The sequence below is a fragment of the Anolis sagrei genome, chromosome 2 (assembly GCF_037176765.1).
Source record: "Anolis sagrei isolate rAnoSag1 chromosome 2, rAnoSag1.mat, whole genome shotgun sequence".
NCBI lineage: Eukaryota > Metazoa > Chordata > Lepidosauria > Squamata > Dactyloidae > Anolis > Anolis sagrei.
Window position 1 is genome coordinate 110,769,844 of NC_090022.1, and position 13,682 is coordinate 110,783,525.

The following is a 13,682-nucleotide window of genomic DNA, read 5'->3' on the forward strand; positions in this document are numbered from 1 at the left end:
CATTATTTAAACTGTTATGTTTATTCATATCATGATCTGATCGCCATGCTCAATATATCCCATATGCATGGGGGTATTGGGGTAACGATACAAAAGGTTTGCTAGGGTAGACCCTCTTTCACTCAGACTCAGCCCCCCCCCCCCCCTACGGGCCTGTGTCCAGGTTGGTTCATCGGGTGCTCTGCTATGGCTGACTTCTCTGGTTGAAGTAGTCTGCAGTGCCTTTCATGTTCCTTGATTCATGTTTGGGAGCTGCGTTTGGTGGTCCCTATGTAGACTTGTCCGCGGCTGCATGGCATATGGTAGACTCCTACAGAAGTGAGAGGATCCCTCTTGCTCTTTGCTTATATATGTATCCTTTGCTTATATATTTAATATATGTATTCATTTGTGGACATTGTCCTTTGCTTATATATTTAATATATGTATTCATTTGTGGACATTTCTCCAAATATACTGTAGTAACAATCATGTAATCACACTTTCCACCTTGTTCAGAATATATTGATATCCCCCTTCTGAGATGATTCTGCATCTTTTGGCTGCATTCTTGGCCTTCTATCAGGTTGGAAAACGTTGGTTCTGTCGTTGCTGCTGCTTCTTGTTTCATGGTCTTTCAAACTACTGGCGGTTCTTTCCCCTGCTGCCAAGCAACAACTTCACCTTGAATCTTTCTTGGGCTCATGTGCTTCCCCAAATAAACCAACTTCCTTGGGTGTGACATTTTCACACTTAAGAAGGCTTTCTGCTGGCCCTTCACTTGGGGCACTCTGCAATTGCCCTACCAAACTGGGATCAGACTGCCTGAATCCTGGCTTCTTTCACACAAGCTTGCCAAGGCCTGCAGATCTGAGGGAGGCCTGTCTCTTTGTCCCATCGATTTTGGAGTCACTCTCGGCAGGGATGGAAGGGAAGGGTTTCCAGGCACCATTTCATAACTTTGGAGGATAAGCTGACTTTCCACTCCCACCCCACATCAGTCCAACCTCTGGCCTTTTAGCTGCCTGGTTGTTGAGTGGCACCTTGGTTGGGCACCACTGCTTCTTTTTTAGAGACATGTTGTAAACGTGCTTTTAATCTTTCCAAGATTTTAACTGCATACGTGCAGGATTACTTTCAGGTGGCTTGGTCTGACTTTGGGAGCGAAGGAAGCAGTGGTAGCCGCGATTAGTCCCTAGGCCCTTTCCACACAGCTGAAGGAAATCCCACATTCTCTGCTTTGGACTGGGCTATGTGACAGTGTGGACTCCAATAACCCAATTCTAAGATGACACTGTGGGATTTCTTGTCTTGATAATCTGGGTTATATGGCCGTGTGGGGAAGGGGCCTTCGATGGGAGACATGGATGCTGAGGGCTGTATTTTCAGAGAATTGGAGGAATCATTTTTAAGTCTTTAGGGCCTTAAAAAAAAACCCTATGAAATCTACAGAGTCACAGAAATGAGCAGGCGACTCGAAGGCGGGTACAGACATATACTAACAAATAAAACTGTGTGGACAGTTCGCCGCCCTTAACAGACACGCAACAAAGGGCCCGAGTGGGCTTCTTCTCCCCTTCGCCGCGTGGAAAGCCCGTCCGGAGTCGGGTCAAACAAGGACCCTGGGCCCTTTGGGCGACTCCCGTGGCAAGAAAGGCCTTGGGGCCACTCCCTCCCTCCGGGGAGCGCCGGTTTGGTGTTGTTTGGCCGGGGGGGGGGGGGTGGGAGGTCTGTCAGCTGAGGCTGGGGGACTCTCTCTCTCCAGGCTGCCCTACTCCTTCTCGCTCAGAGCCCAGCCATTCGGGCGAAAGCCAAGGCGGCAAGACGCTGCCCGGGGAGGAGGCGCGCAGGCAGGTTGGCTGGCAGGCTGGCTTCCCCGCCGGGCTCGCTCCTTGCCGGCTCCGAGTTGCCCATAGAGGTCTCCCTCCCACTGGCCGCCAAGTGTGAGGGGAGCCCCAGAGGGAGCAAGAACGCCTCGAGACCAAGGGAGGGGGGTGTCTTCGGAGGCGCCCCTTGTGCCTGACAGAAGGGGCCTTCCTTCCCCGCTTGGGGGCCCCGGCTTTTGCGGAAGGGGGGAGTCAGTCTTGGTGGTGGTTCCCGCTTGAGGAGAGCGGCGGGGCTGCCTGGGCGTGGGGAGCGGGCGGCGAGAGGGCCCCTCCGGTGGCCGAAGGACTCCCCGTCTCCTGGAGGAGGCTGTTCCTCCAAGGCGCCGGCCTCCCTCCGCTTCCCCTGCGGCGAAGGAAGCCTTCCTCGGCTCCGCGGAGGCGCCCGAGTGAGTGTCCCTGCCCCACCCCCACCCCCGCCCCGCTCGCTCGCTCGCCCCATCTTCTCCCTCTCCTGCCTTCCTTCCCCCTCCTCTTCCCCCCCCCCCTCCGCCGCCTTCCCCGCCGCCGCCGCCGCCGCTCCACTTCCAGCCCCGTTCAATGAAGCAGCACAGATCCGCGGCGGCTCCGAGCGCGGTTTGGCAGGACGCGAAGGAGGTGGCGGTGCTGCTGCTGCTACTGCTGCTGGAAGAGGAGGAGGAGGAGGAAGAGGAGGAGGAGGAGGAGGAAGGGGTGGCGGCGGCGGAGGGAAGGAAGGAAGCAAGCAAGGCAGGCAGGAGCTGGCGGCAGCCTCGGCACCCGCAGGCAGCATCATCAGCGTTAGCCGAGGCGTCTCGGGGCTCTGACTGTGCGGGAGGGGACTTGGGTGCCCCCGGGCCGGATCCCCGCTCCTGCCCGCTTCCCCGGGAGGCGCTGAGCCAGGCCCCCCCCGGCCCTAGAGCCCCCCTCCTCCTCCTCCTCCTCCTCCTCTTCCTCCCCCGGCCCTCCTCAACGTCGCCGCCTTTCTGCAGCGGACGCCAAGCCGGGAAGGGAAGGTAAGGAAGCGGCCGAGGCGGAGGGGCCGGAGCGGGGGCCTTCCTCCTCCTCCTCTTCCTCTTCTTCTTCTTCCTCCTCCTCCTCCGCCGCCTTTTCCCTCCAGGCACCGGCGCCCCTCCCGCCTCAGCCGGCCTTTCCCAGCGAGTCAGCAGTCGCAGAGCGACCCTAGGCAGGCACACTCAGGCAGACACCCAGGGACCCCATAAGCCGCCCCGAAATTCAGAAGACGGCGAGCCCTTTGGGGAGGGGAGCGGAAGCGGCCGAGATCGGGCTTCCTTAGCTTGATTTCATTTGCCAGTCAGTCCCTTCTTTGGAGATCTTTTCCCCCCGCGGAGAGCTCGTCACGTCACCCCGGGAAGCCCACACCTGCCGCTAAAACCACTTCCTAGTGTAATTGCCCCCACCCGCGGAAGAGCAGGCAGCCCCTTCAGAGAAAGTCTTCGACATCTGCTCCCCTTCCTTCCTTCTTTCCTTCCTTCCTTCCTTCCCCGCAGGGCTAGAGGCTGAGCCCTCCCAGCCCCCTCCCCTGGAGGGCTTGTCCTGCCCCCCCCTCCACTCTCCTCCCCAAGCCTGGCGCTCCCCATCCCTCTCTCCCTCCCTCTCTCCCCTTTCTCAGCCTGGCGTCCCCGTCTTCACCTCCCCCCCCCTTCCCGCCCTTAATCCGATTTCGCCCATTTCCCCCTTTAAACCGGCTGGCGAGACTGCCTGGGCTGGCAACTCTTGAAACTTCCTCGGTGCCCGGCGTGGTCCGCCTGATATGAACCCGAAGGGCAACCCACAGAGGGGGGCAGAGACACCGGAGGAAGCCTCTTGCGGATTACTTTTCTTGCTTTCCCCCCAGAAAGTCTCTCTAACGCCTTGCCTTCTCCCCCTTTAATTTCTGTTCTTCTTCTCTCTCTTTCTCTCTCTCTCTTTGCCCCCCCCCTCCCCAACCCCGGTCTTTTTATTTATTTCATTTTTTTTGGCAAGGAAATTTGCTCCATCTCCAGCAGCAACCACTGCTCCTTTTGATGTTGTGGTCCGCCGTGCGCATGCGCCCCACATTAGAATTACTGCACTGGCTCGACTAAGTTGGATCTCTCCTTCGCTTCCACGGAAACCTTAAAACCAGATCAAAAGCTAAAGGGATGCTGAGAGTCCGGAAAAAAGGCGGCTTTGGGATTTGGTCGTTGCCCTTAATCATCACCGTGGTGTGTGCCCAGAGGTAAGTCGGCGCCGGCAGAGGGGCTCCCTCCCTCCCTCCCTTCCCTTCGCCCCATCATCCCTGGGAATCGCACCGGAGGCTTCGGGGGGAACTGGGAGGATGGATGGGAAAGGGGGGGGGGGAGAGTGGGAAGCATCGCCCCTTGGCTCATGTGTGGCATTTGTCTCCCCTTCCCCAGCGCGAATGATCCCAGCAATATGTCCCTGGTCAAAGAGACCGTGGATCGGCTCCTGAAAGGCTACGACATTCGGTTGAGGCCAGATTTTGGAGGTAAGTCAGTGGGGGGGAAAGCCCTCCAAGCTCAGAGCCTTTGGGGGCGGGGAATGTGTCTGGATCTGTGCGGGGAGGGGGTTGAAAGGTGTTGTGGCCGCTGGCTGGAGCCTGACCCGAAGTTAATCTGACAAGGGAGGAGGGGGTGGTTTGCCTCCTTGGGGTGCCTGCCTGCCTGCCTTCGCCTGGACCCGGGCTTCCCTCCCTGGGAGCTCTGCTCAAGCCAGGACTCATTGCCTTGCTTTGGGCAAGAAGCCAATCAGCAGCGTGGCCCCCGAGCCCTGGCTTCCCTTCTGGAGGCGAAGGTGGCCTTCCCGTCCCTTTCTTTCCCCTCCTTGGGAGTTTCAAATCCCGACACACATATAGAAATAGATACAGGGCAACTTTGCACTTTGGAGTTGCCCCAGAGCCCTCTGATGAGCCAGGTGGGCGGGCAAGGGGTGGAAGTAAAGCCTCCCCCCCCCCCATGTCATTTGTGTCTTTCTAGCCAACCTCTTGCCCTGAGATGAACACGGGTATGTGTCCCAGTAGGTATGTATGTTAGGGCTGAGGTCATGTCAGGACCTCCCAGTACTTGTGTGGAGGTATAAAGGTAAAGGTTTTCCTCTGACATTAAGTCCAGTGCTGTCCGACTCTGGGAGCTGGTGCTCATCTCCATTTCTAAACCAAAGAGCCGGCGTTGTCCGTAGACACCACCAAGGTCATGTGGGCGGCATGACTGCACGGAGCGCCCATATGTAAGAACATCTAGGGCTGAGGTCAGGGCCCGTCCCACCCCTTCCTCTCCATCCCTCGCCCCCAAAGTGTGATATGAGCGATATCACAGCTGGACTTTCTTGTGTTGCAGGGCCCCCGGTGGCTGTGGGCATGAACATAGACATTGCCAGTATCGACATGGTATCCGAGGTCAATATGGTGAGTATTTTTTTTCCTCTCTCTCTCACTCACTCTACACCCCCCCCCCCCCGCTCCATGTTTGAATAAAGAACACCGTGTGTGTGGGGTTGTGTTCTGCGTGGTCCTGCTTCCTTCCGCCTGACTTCCCCCTCCTTGGCCCCAGGGGGTCCCTATTCTGCTCTCCCGATTCCAGTGAATTAGGCCGCGGCTTCCCTTGGCTTTGCATAGATGAAGGGAGGAGGAGGACCACTGGGGAAGAATGCCTCCAGGCATTGGCCTCAGGCCGGCTGAGGCTTCTGAAAAGCCGGCAAAAGCATCCACACATGATTTGGGGATGGCCTTGAAGAGGGGGAAGGCACACAATGGCTTGAAGGAGTGGGGGAGGCCTCATTTGAATACCTGTACGGGTCACGGTTCAACATTATGGCTTGCGGCGCGTGAGGAAGCTTGCCTGATTTATCGAGAGCCTTACTATTTGGCAGGTACCGTTTGAGACCTCCAGTTCAGCCAGCTCGCGATGGAGAGACTTGGGGGAAAGCATTTTGGCCTGCTTTTGCTTCATGCAGGAGCGCCCCCTGCTGACACTGGCTCGCAGTGCGGCTCAAAGTCAATATTATTTTTACATTTTCATTGACTGGGATGCTTAATTAGGTAGGTTTAGCTACGGTCGGTCGGTGTGAGTGGAAACTGAGAGGAGAGTGATACCCTCAGCCAGAAGGTTGGCCTCGGCTGACTTCAAAACATTGCCTTGATCTTTTCATTGTCTTGCCGCTTTTGACGTGTACACAGGCCTACTTTTGCATCCAAATATAGCTCGTGGAAAAGCAGGTGTGGTCGTATTTTGGAATGAACTCCTATACTTTATACTTAGTTTTTTTTAAGTTTCTAAAATGGTTGGAGAAGTCATGGAAAATCTTTATGAATTTGTGTTTGTTAGGCCTTTTGATGCAGAAAACATCCCAGAAAATGTTTTTGATATTATAATAATAATGTTTTTACGCAGCAACTAAGTGGTCTGCAAGATGTGTCAGACTGAATTGATAAAAAGTCAATTTGTACAAGATCTCAACTGTTCTGTTCTGCTCGTATGTGAAGTGAGCATGATGCCTCTTCAAAACCTTTTCATTATTAGTAGCCAAGCATTTTAAAAAAGCAGGGCCCCCGTTATCTACACTGGTTCTTGCTAAACTATGGATGAGAATCTTTGGCATCCAAATGTGGGAGTATAGTTTGCATTGTGTCTCACCACTAACTCTGGGCCCTTCCAGACAGGCTCTATATCCCAGGTTTTCTGTTTATCCCAGATTATCTGGCAGTGTGGACTCATATAATCCAGTTTAAAGCAGAAAACCTGGGATCAGATCCTGGGATATAGGGCCTGTCTGGAAGGCCCTCCCTGTTGCCTAGGACAGCTGGACTTGACCAGCATCTGAAGATCTAAACAGTCTCTACTCCTGAGTTAAAGCATCTCAAATCAACTAGTAGCTTGAATATTGTATAATCAAACATGTGCACTGATAAGATAATCCATTCCACATTTACTGTGTGAGTTCGGTTTCATTACTACACACACACATATGCTTTTAAAATGGCTATTCACATTTGTTACGGTGACTTGAAATGTCTGGTTCTTTGGCCTACTGGTCATGACTGGAAGAAATTATGTAATGGTTCTTTTCCATGCACACATTGTTTCTTCTTCTTCTTTAGCTCCAAAAGCTCAATGGGACGTTTAAAGTAATGTAGTACTATAAAGCAGACATATATGCTTGTGTTTATGTTAGAATTCTGTTTGATTCACGTTCATGGTATTAGCTACGTATCTCAAAAAATAGGTTGGCCTTACTTTTTTTTCCATCCTGAAACCATAAGTTTGTTGAAGGTACCTAGTGAGACGGAGATATAAATATATCTTTTCCCTTTATACTGAGCATTGATTTCAGATCCCTGTCAAATGTAAAATACATTCAAGGAAGATTTATCTACAAGGCTAGCAAATAGAGTGATATTTTGACACCATCTAACCTGTCAGTAGGAGCCCCCAATGGCACAGCTGCCAAAAGGCTGGCAGTTCAGATCCAGAGAATGGGGTGAGCTCCCACTGTTAGGCCGAGCTTCTGCAACCTAGCAGTTCAAAAACATGCAAATGTGAGTAGATCAATAGGTACCACTTTGTTGGGAAAGTAACAGCACTCCATGCAATCATGCTGGCCACATGACCTTAGAGGCGTCTATGGACAACGCCAGCTCTTTGGCTTAGAAATGGAGATGAGCCCCCCCCCCCCCAGTCAGATATGACTAGACTTAATGTCAAGGGAAAACCTTTACCTTTTTACTTAACCTATCAGTACAATAATAATAATAGTAACTACCACATACATAACACAATATGTCTTAGTGTTTTCAATTTTTAATTTATTCAGGAGCTTCATATATTACCAAATGGAACCCACATCTGCAGAATTAGTGCTTTTGGGGGGGGGGGAATCAATGTAATTGCTGATGTCACGCTGGTGTATTTTGTTCAATTTGCTGACTATTTTTGGAAGGATAGGATAGAGTCTCTTCCATGGTCTTCAGAAGTTATAAGAGTGAAACTTTCAGCATTTGACAAAGGATGTGAAAAACAAATCTCCTATTTAAAACATTGATGATATATATAAACTTCACTTGGATAAAATAATTTGTAAAGTTTGATGTATTTAAGTGAGTGTGGCTGTGGACCAAACCAGATTTCACGTATTTACACGTAAAATGCTATCTGAGAGAATGTGCTATAATTTTTCATTTTATTGTTTTATGGGATTTCATCTACTGTTCTGTTGCTTATTTGACTTGGTGCCTAAAAGAATGACTTTGACATCATAGGCCAAAGCTATATAAACGAATCCTGTACATTTGATAGTATTATACTACTGCTGCTGCTGCTGCTACTACTACTACTACTACTACTACTACTAATATAACAACCACCCGCATCCTCCTGGTTTCATGACTTATCACAGAATAAGGAGTAAGCTGTGAGATCATGCATGACCCTTACCAAAAGCACCTCCTCCCATCATGTTCAGATTTCTCCTCTAGTCTGGATACATTATCTGGTATTTGCTATGCTATCAGTGTTTGAAGCTACTTTAAAATTCTGGTTAAGGGCAGCTTTGGTTAATTTTAGTCAAGGTTACCATTGTGCTAGTGTAATACTTTGATCAATGCTTGACATGGAAAGCTTGTACATAACAAGAGAAGGGCTGCAGGAGAGAAACCTGTGGTTTGCACTTGGTTCATCATGATGGTTATGACTAGACAGTTGGGATGGGCAACTTTTTAGATTGTCTAGGTCCTTGAGGATAGCACCATAAAATCTGTGATCAATGATTCTCAAATTTAAAAGGATATATAAGAATCTCTTTAAAATCCAAATTATACTTTGGTTTTCTCTTTTGGAAAAATAATGCACATCCTTCTAAACTAGTATTTGAAATGAATGAATGTGTGTGTATAATTAAAATTAGTTGATTTCCATTTACTTTTCCTAAATTCAATAATTTTCACTCACTATTAACAAAGAATATTATGCACTCATATTTTATTATTCTTAATTATATATATATATAAATAAACATAAAATATACCTAAATGACTTTAGTTAGAACTGTCCTGAGTGTTTTTATTGAAGTAAAGTGACTGCAATATTGACTAGATTATTGATTGTTCCATTCACTAAACTGCCTCCTATTTTTCTTCCTATTAACTCTAGTGTAGTTAACTGTTTGCTGTCAGATTTTAATAGAAAAGATATGCCATGAATTTTGTTTTGATTGCACTTAAGGGTTGTAAAAATGAGAGCAGTCCTTTGTTTGCCCTGCTACAATACAGTCTTCACTTACTCAGGAAGAATTCACATTATATTGTAAGGCAGTGGTTCTCAACCTGGGGTCCCCAGATGTTTTTGGCCTACAACTCCCAGAAATCCCAGCCAGCTTACCAGCTGTTAGAATTTCTGGGAGTTGAAGGCCAAAGACATCTGGGGAGCCCAGGTTGAGAACCACTGTACTAAGGTGTACTTTTGAGTAGTCCTTAATGGGAGTGTGCTACACGAGGTTGTTCTTTCACAGGGCCTTGAAACATGAAAGGCCCTTCCAGACAGGCCTAAATCCTGAAAGGACCTCGAATTTAAAATTCCAGTTCCTCTCAGGATTTAGGCCACACAGTGGGTCTAAATTCCACAATTTTCATGTGTGGGGGTGGCTGGATGACCTTTCAGGTCGATTAGATTTCCCCCTCACCTCTCCAAATGTCCTGACACATCATTTTAATGTGACGGGAGCTTAGTCCATGATGCCTGCGGAAAGAGGCAGGTCTCTCCAGTAAGTTTAGGGTTGAAATAGAGTTGGCAAGGGAGGGTGGCAGTGCCATTCTGGTTTTTTGGGCTTATAGAGCCCAAAGAACTGGGATGACAGTTGGAATTGACCCTCAGGATGACAGAAGGTGGTCCCAAGAGTCAACCCCTGCAGGCCCAACACCTGCAAAGATACGAATCGTATTGAAAGGAAATCCAGGTTTACTCTGAGCTAATCTAGAACCCATCACAGATTTTGGTCCTGTGTAGAAGGGACTGAAGTGTAGTCTCTAGTTTGCACTTTGCTTAATGTAGAACTTCACTAGTTTTTATTGATACTTGTAGTCTTCTTCTTATTCCAGTCCTCTGGTGTTCATGGTAAAATATTATAATATTGCACGTGGAGGTACAAATTGGTGACTTTGATACCTCATTTAATTTTTATGGTTTTATCCTATGGCATCCTGGAGTTTGTAGTTTGATGAGGTATTTGGAAGTCTCCTGCAGAAGACTGCAAGGGTTTAGTTCAAGGAATACATAAGGAAATTCATAGTATCTCACAAAATCCAAATTCCAGGATTCCACAAGATGAAACCATAATAGTTAAAGAGGAATGAAACAGCTATTACTGTGCAGCGTGGAACACTTATGTCAAGAATGGAGAAAAAAATTTGCCCCAAACATTTCATGTGATTTTTGGCCATGCATGCTCATCCATATCACAGCTGTCTATTTTTCTCTGGAGAGAAATGGAGAATCTTCTTTCCATCTCTTGACCGAGCAATCCTGATACAGTATGATCTTTGTGGGCAAAATAAAGCTATTTACATGAGAATCTGAGGGAGGCAGTAAGGAATTATCACTCAGAAATAAGGAATATGATGTTGTCATCTGGTACTCAAGTGGGAGGGGAACTTCATTTCAAACTGGATTTTCCGTGGAAAATTTTACATAGAACAGAGAGAGTTGACTTTGACCTTTAATGATGCCATGAATTCACCTCATGAGACCTCCAACTCACCCTGTCATCAAAAGCCTTGCTCAGTTCCTGGAGACTCGGGGCCATTCCTTCCTTAATTGAGTCTATCCATTTGGAATGTTGTCTTCCTCTTTCATTACTTCCTTCTGCCTTATCAAGTATTATTGTCTTTTGAGTCAGGTCTTCCATTGGTATGTTCAAAGTACAACAGTCGCAGTTTAGTCATCATGGCTTCTATAGAGAGTTAAGGCTTGATTTCCTTTAGGGCCCATTGCAGTCCATGGTATCCATAGACCTTTTCTCAGCAACACATTTCAGATGAGTTGATCTTCTTCCTATCAGCTTCACAGCCCAGCTTTTATATACTTACATAGAAATGGGAAATATGATGTCATGGGTCATCCTAACTTTAGTGTTCAGTTGCATATCTTGACACTTCAGGGATTTGTCTAATTCCTTCATAGCTGTCCTTCCAAGTCCTAGTCTTCTGATTTCTTGACTGAGCCAAGGAATGGGTAATCTTGAAATTCTATATTTCAGGGACTTCATAGTCTACGTTAAAGTTTTATAAATCATCAGTGGCCATTCTTTTTGTTTTCTTAATATCCAACTGTGAACCTGCTGTCACCCCTTACTTCCTTGACTTTTATCAGGAATTGTTACAGATCCTCACTATTCTCTATTAAGTGTCATTTGTATATCTTAAATTGTTCATGTTCCTTTCTCCGATTTTCATACCCCCTCCCACTGAGCCTACTTTTGTTTTATCTTTGAGATACATTCAGCATATAAACAGATAAAATGCTTCTTTGGCCTGAACTTTTTGCCAATTGGAAGCCATTCAGTTTCTCCATATTCTGTCCTAAGAGTAGTCTTTATCCTGACTACAGATTACATATACGTAGATGTATCCATTGTTCTCAAGACTATCGTCATACAATCAGTCATGTTAGATGCACTAAATATGGGGTATGAATTCCTGGTTTTTCTTTTAAGGAGACAAACATTGGCAAACCCTAGAGTTCAGAGGAAGAGACTAGCAAAGGAGCATATTGTAAAGCTTGTTTGTAAAGCTTTGCAAGATCTCTTGATTCTCAGTCCATTACAAGGCATAATATAAGTTTCCTACGCCCACAAACCTCATATTCATTCTTTAATGAAAGACAGTGTTCAGTTAGTTGCAGTCAGTTTTTCCCAGCTTGTTAATGAAACAGGTAAGCAGTGAGCTAATATGAAGGTACTATGGATATAATTCAGGAAAAGATATCTAATAGATATGTGTCCTAAATAGTGTTTTAAAAGTTGTATTCATTTGTGTGTGTGTGTGTGCGTGCGTGCGTGTGTAGAGGTAAAGGTAAAAGTTTTCCTCTGACATTAAGTCCAGCCGTATCCGACTCGGGATTGATGCTCACCTCCATTTCTAAGATGAAGAGCCGGCATTGTCCGTAGACAGTAGACACCTCCAAGGTCATGTGGCCAGCATGACTGCATGGAGCACTGTTACCTTCCTGCCAGAGCAGTACCTATTGATCTACTCACATTTGTGTGTTTTCGAACTGCTAGGTTGGCAGAAGCTGGGGCTGAAAGCAGAAGCTCACACCTCTCCCTAGATTCGAACCTTTCAGTCAACAAGTTTAGCAGCTCAGCCGTTTAACCCATTGTGCCACCGGGGGCTCCTAGATAGATAGATAGATAGATAGATAGATAGTGTTTTCCACATTATTACAAATATTCCAATCAAATAATTTCTGTATAAAGCTTTGAATATGTTTGAATATAACATGCCTGAAAATGTGCTAAATCATAACATTATTAATGGAACAGAAGAATTTTTGAGTTCTACTTTGTCCCAGAAAATCAAAATAACTTGTAAAGTTTCAGTTAACACCGTGGACTTATTTCTGTGTAATCAGGCATCGGCTTGGCCTGTAAGATTGTCTAACAAAATAATGATATAAAATTGTTGACTATTTTGTCCATTTTCTTCTTTATACTCAGAACAGTTTGTTTTGAAGTTCATAGCTGTGTTTGACCCACACTCGTGTAACATAGTAATTATGCAAGAGCTTTTCAGAGTTCATTGTTATTTAATATTGGCCTTTAGCTTGCTACTGCTTATAAGTGCTGATGCAAAGCTATAGTGTGTAAAATTATGAGGTTTAGGACATTTCCTTGATATACCTATCACAGACTTATATAATTTCTCTTCTTTTCCTTGTAAAACATTTATAAAGTGGCTGAGTAATTATTTTGCAGAGGTGGAAATCCATTTGAAATGGCATTCAAGCAATCATAATATGACTGACATATGGGGAGCAGACAGGCATTTTTCCTTAACAGGACTGATAAAAAGAAGTGGCTACAATTGATAGTTGTTATGAAACTGTGCTGTGATAATTGTAGTGATGACAAACAGTTTTAGTAATGTTAAAATTGTATTTTGAAACCCTGGACAGACACATAAAAAGCTAAGGAGTGTTTGTAAATCCTTTTTAAAACTCTATATGATTGTCCGTGTGAAACCATTCTAATAAGATCATATGAAAGCCCTGACTAAATAGATTTGTATTTCAGTATCTTATTGTTACTCAGAATTCTTGTAAAAATCATACTGCTATAATGCTGTAGTGCAAAAAGTTCTTTCTAAGCAGACTGCTTCACCCAAATTGGAAAGTGTGGATTGGTGAGTTTTCTTCTGAGCTAACAGATGCTGTGGGAGACTGTATATCTGGCAAAGGTAGGGTGTTTTTTTCCATGTCAGGAGCAACTTGAGAAACTGCTAGTTGCTTCTTGTGTGACAGAATTGGCCGTCTGCAAAGACATTGCCCAGGGGATGTCTGGATGTTTTGATATTTTACCATCCTTGTCGGAGGCTTCTCTCATGTCCCTGCATGGGGAGCTGAAGCTGACAGAGGGAGCTCATCCATGCTCTCCCTGTTGGTCTTCAGTCCTGCCGTCACAAGGATTTAACCCATTGCGCCACCGGGGGCTCCTGGGCAAATGTTACAGCTGAAGGCATGATGTCTGAACTCAACCTCCAAGACTAATGTAGGCTGCCTGCATCCATACTATAGAGTTAATACAGTTTGAGCTCACTTTAACTACCATAGCTATGGAGTCATGAGAGTTATGGTTTTACAAGGTGTTTAGCCTTCT

General features: G+C 46.6%; 1 protein-coding gene across 5 annotated transcripts in view; it reads left to right on the plus strand.

Moving 5' to 3' along the window:
* Positions 1-1,802: 1,802 nt before the first annotated feature.
* Positions 1,803-13,682, plus strand: part of GABRB2 (gamma-aminobutyric acid type A receptor subunit beta2) — a 150,424-nt gene continuing 138,544 nt past the window's right edge. For 2 of the 5 annotated variants that reach the window (XM_060764965.2, XM_060764967.2), the window contains exons 1-4: positions 2,380-2,836; positions 3,807-4,041; positions 4,220-4,311; positions 5,159-5,226. In XM_060764965.2, the coding sequence (XP_060620948.1) occupies positions 3,965-4,041; positions 4,220-4,311; positions 5,159-5,226 (237 nt within the window). In that variant the 5' untranslated portion in view covers positions 2,380-2,836; positions 3,807-3,964. Of the gene's footprint in view, positions 2,252-2,379; positions 2,837-3,806; positions 4,042-4,219; positions 4,312-5,158; positions 5,227-13,682 lie in introns of those variants that run through there. The other 3 variants (XM_060764968.2, XM_060764969.2, XM_060764966.2) reach the window with 2 other exon arrangements.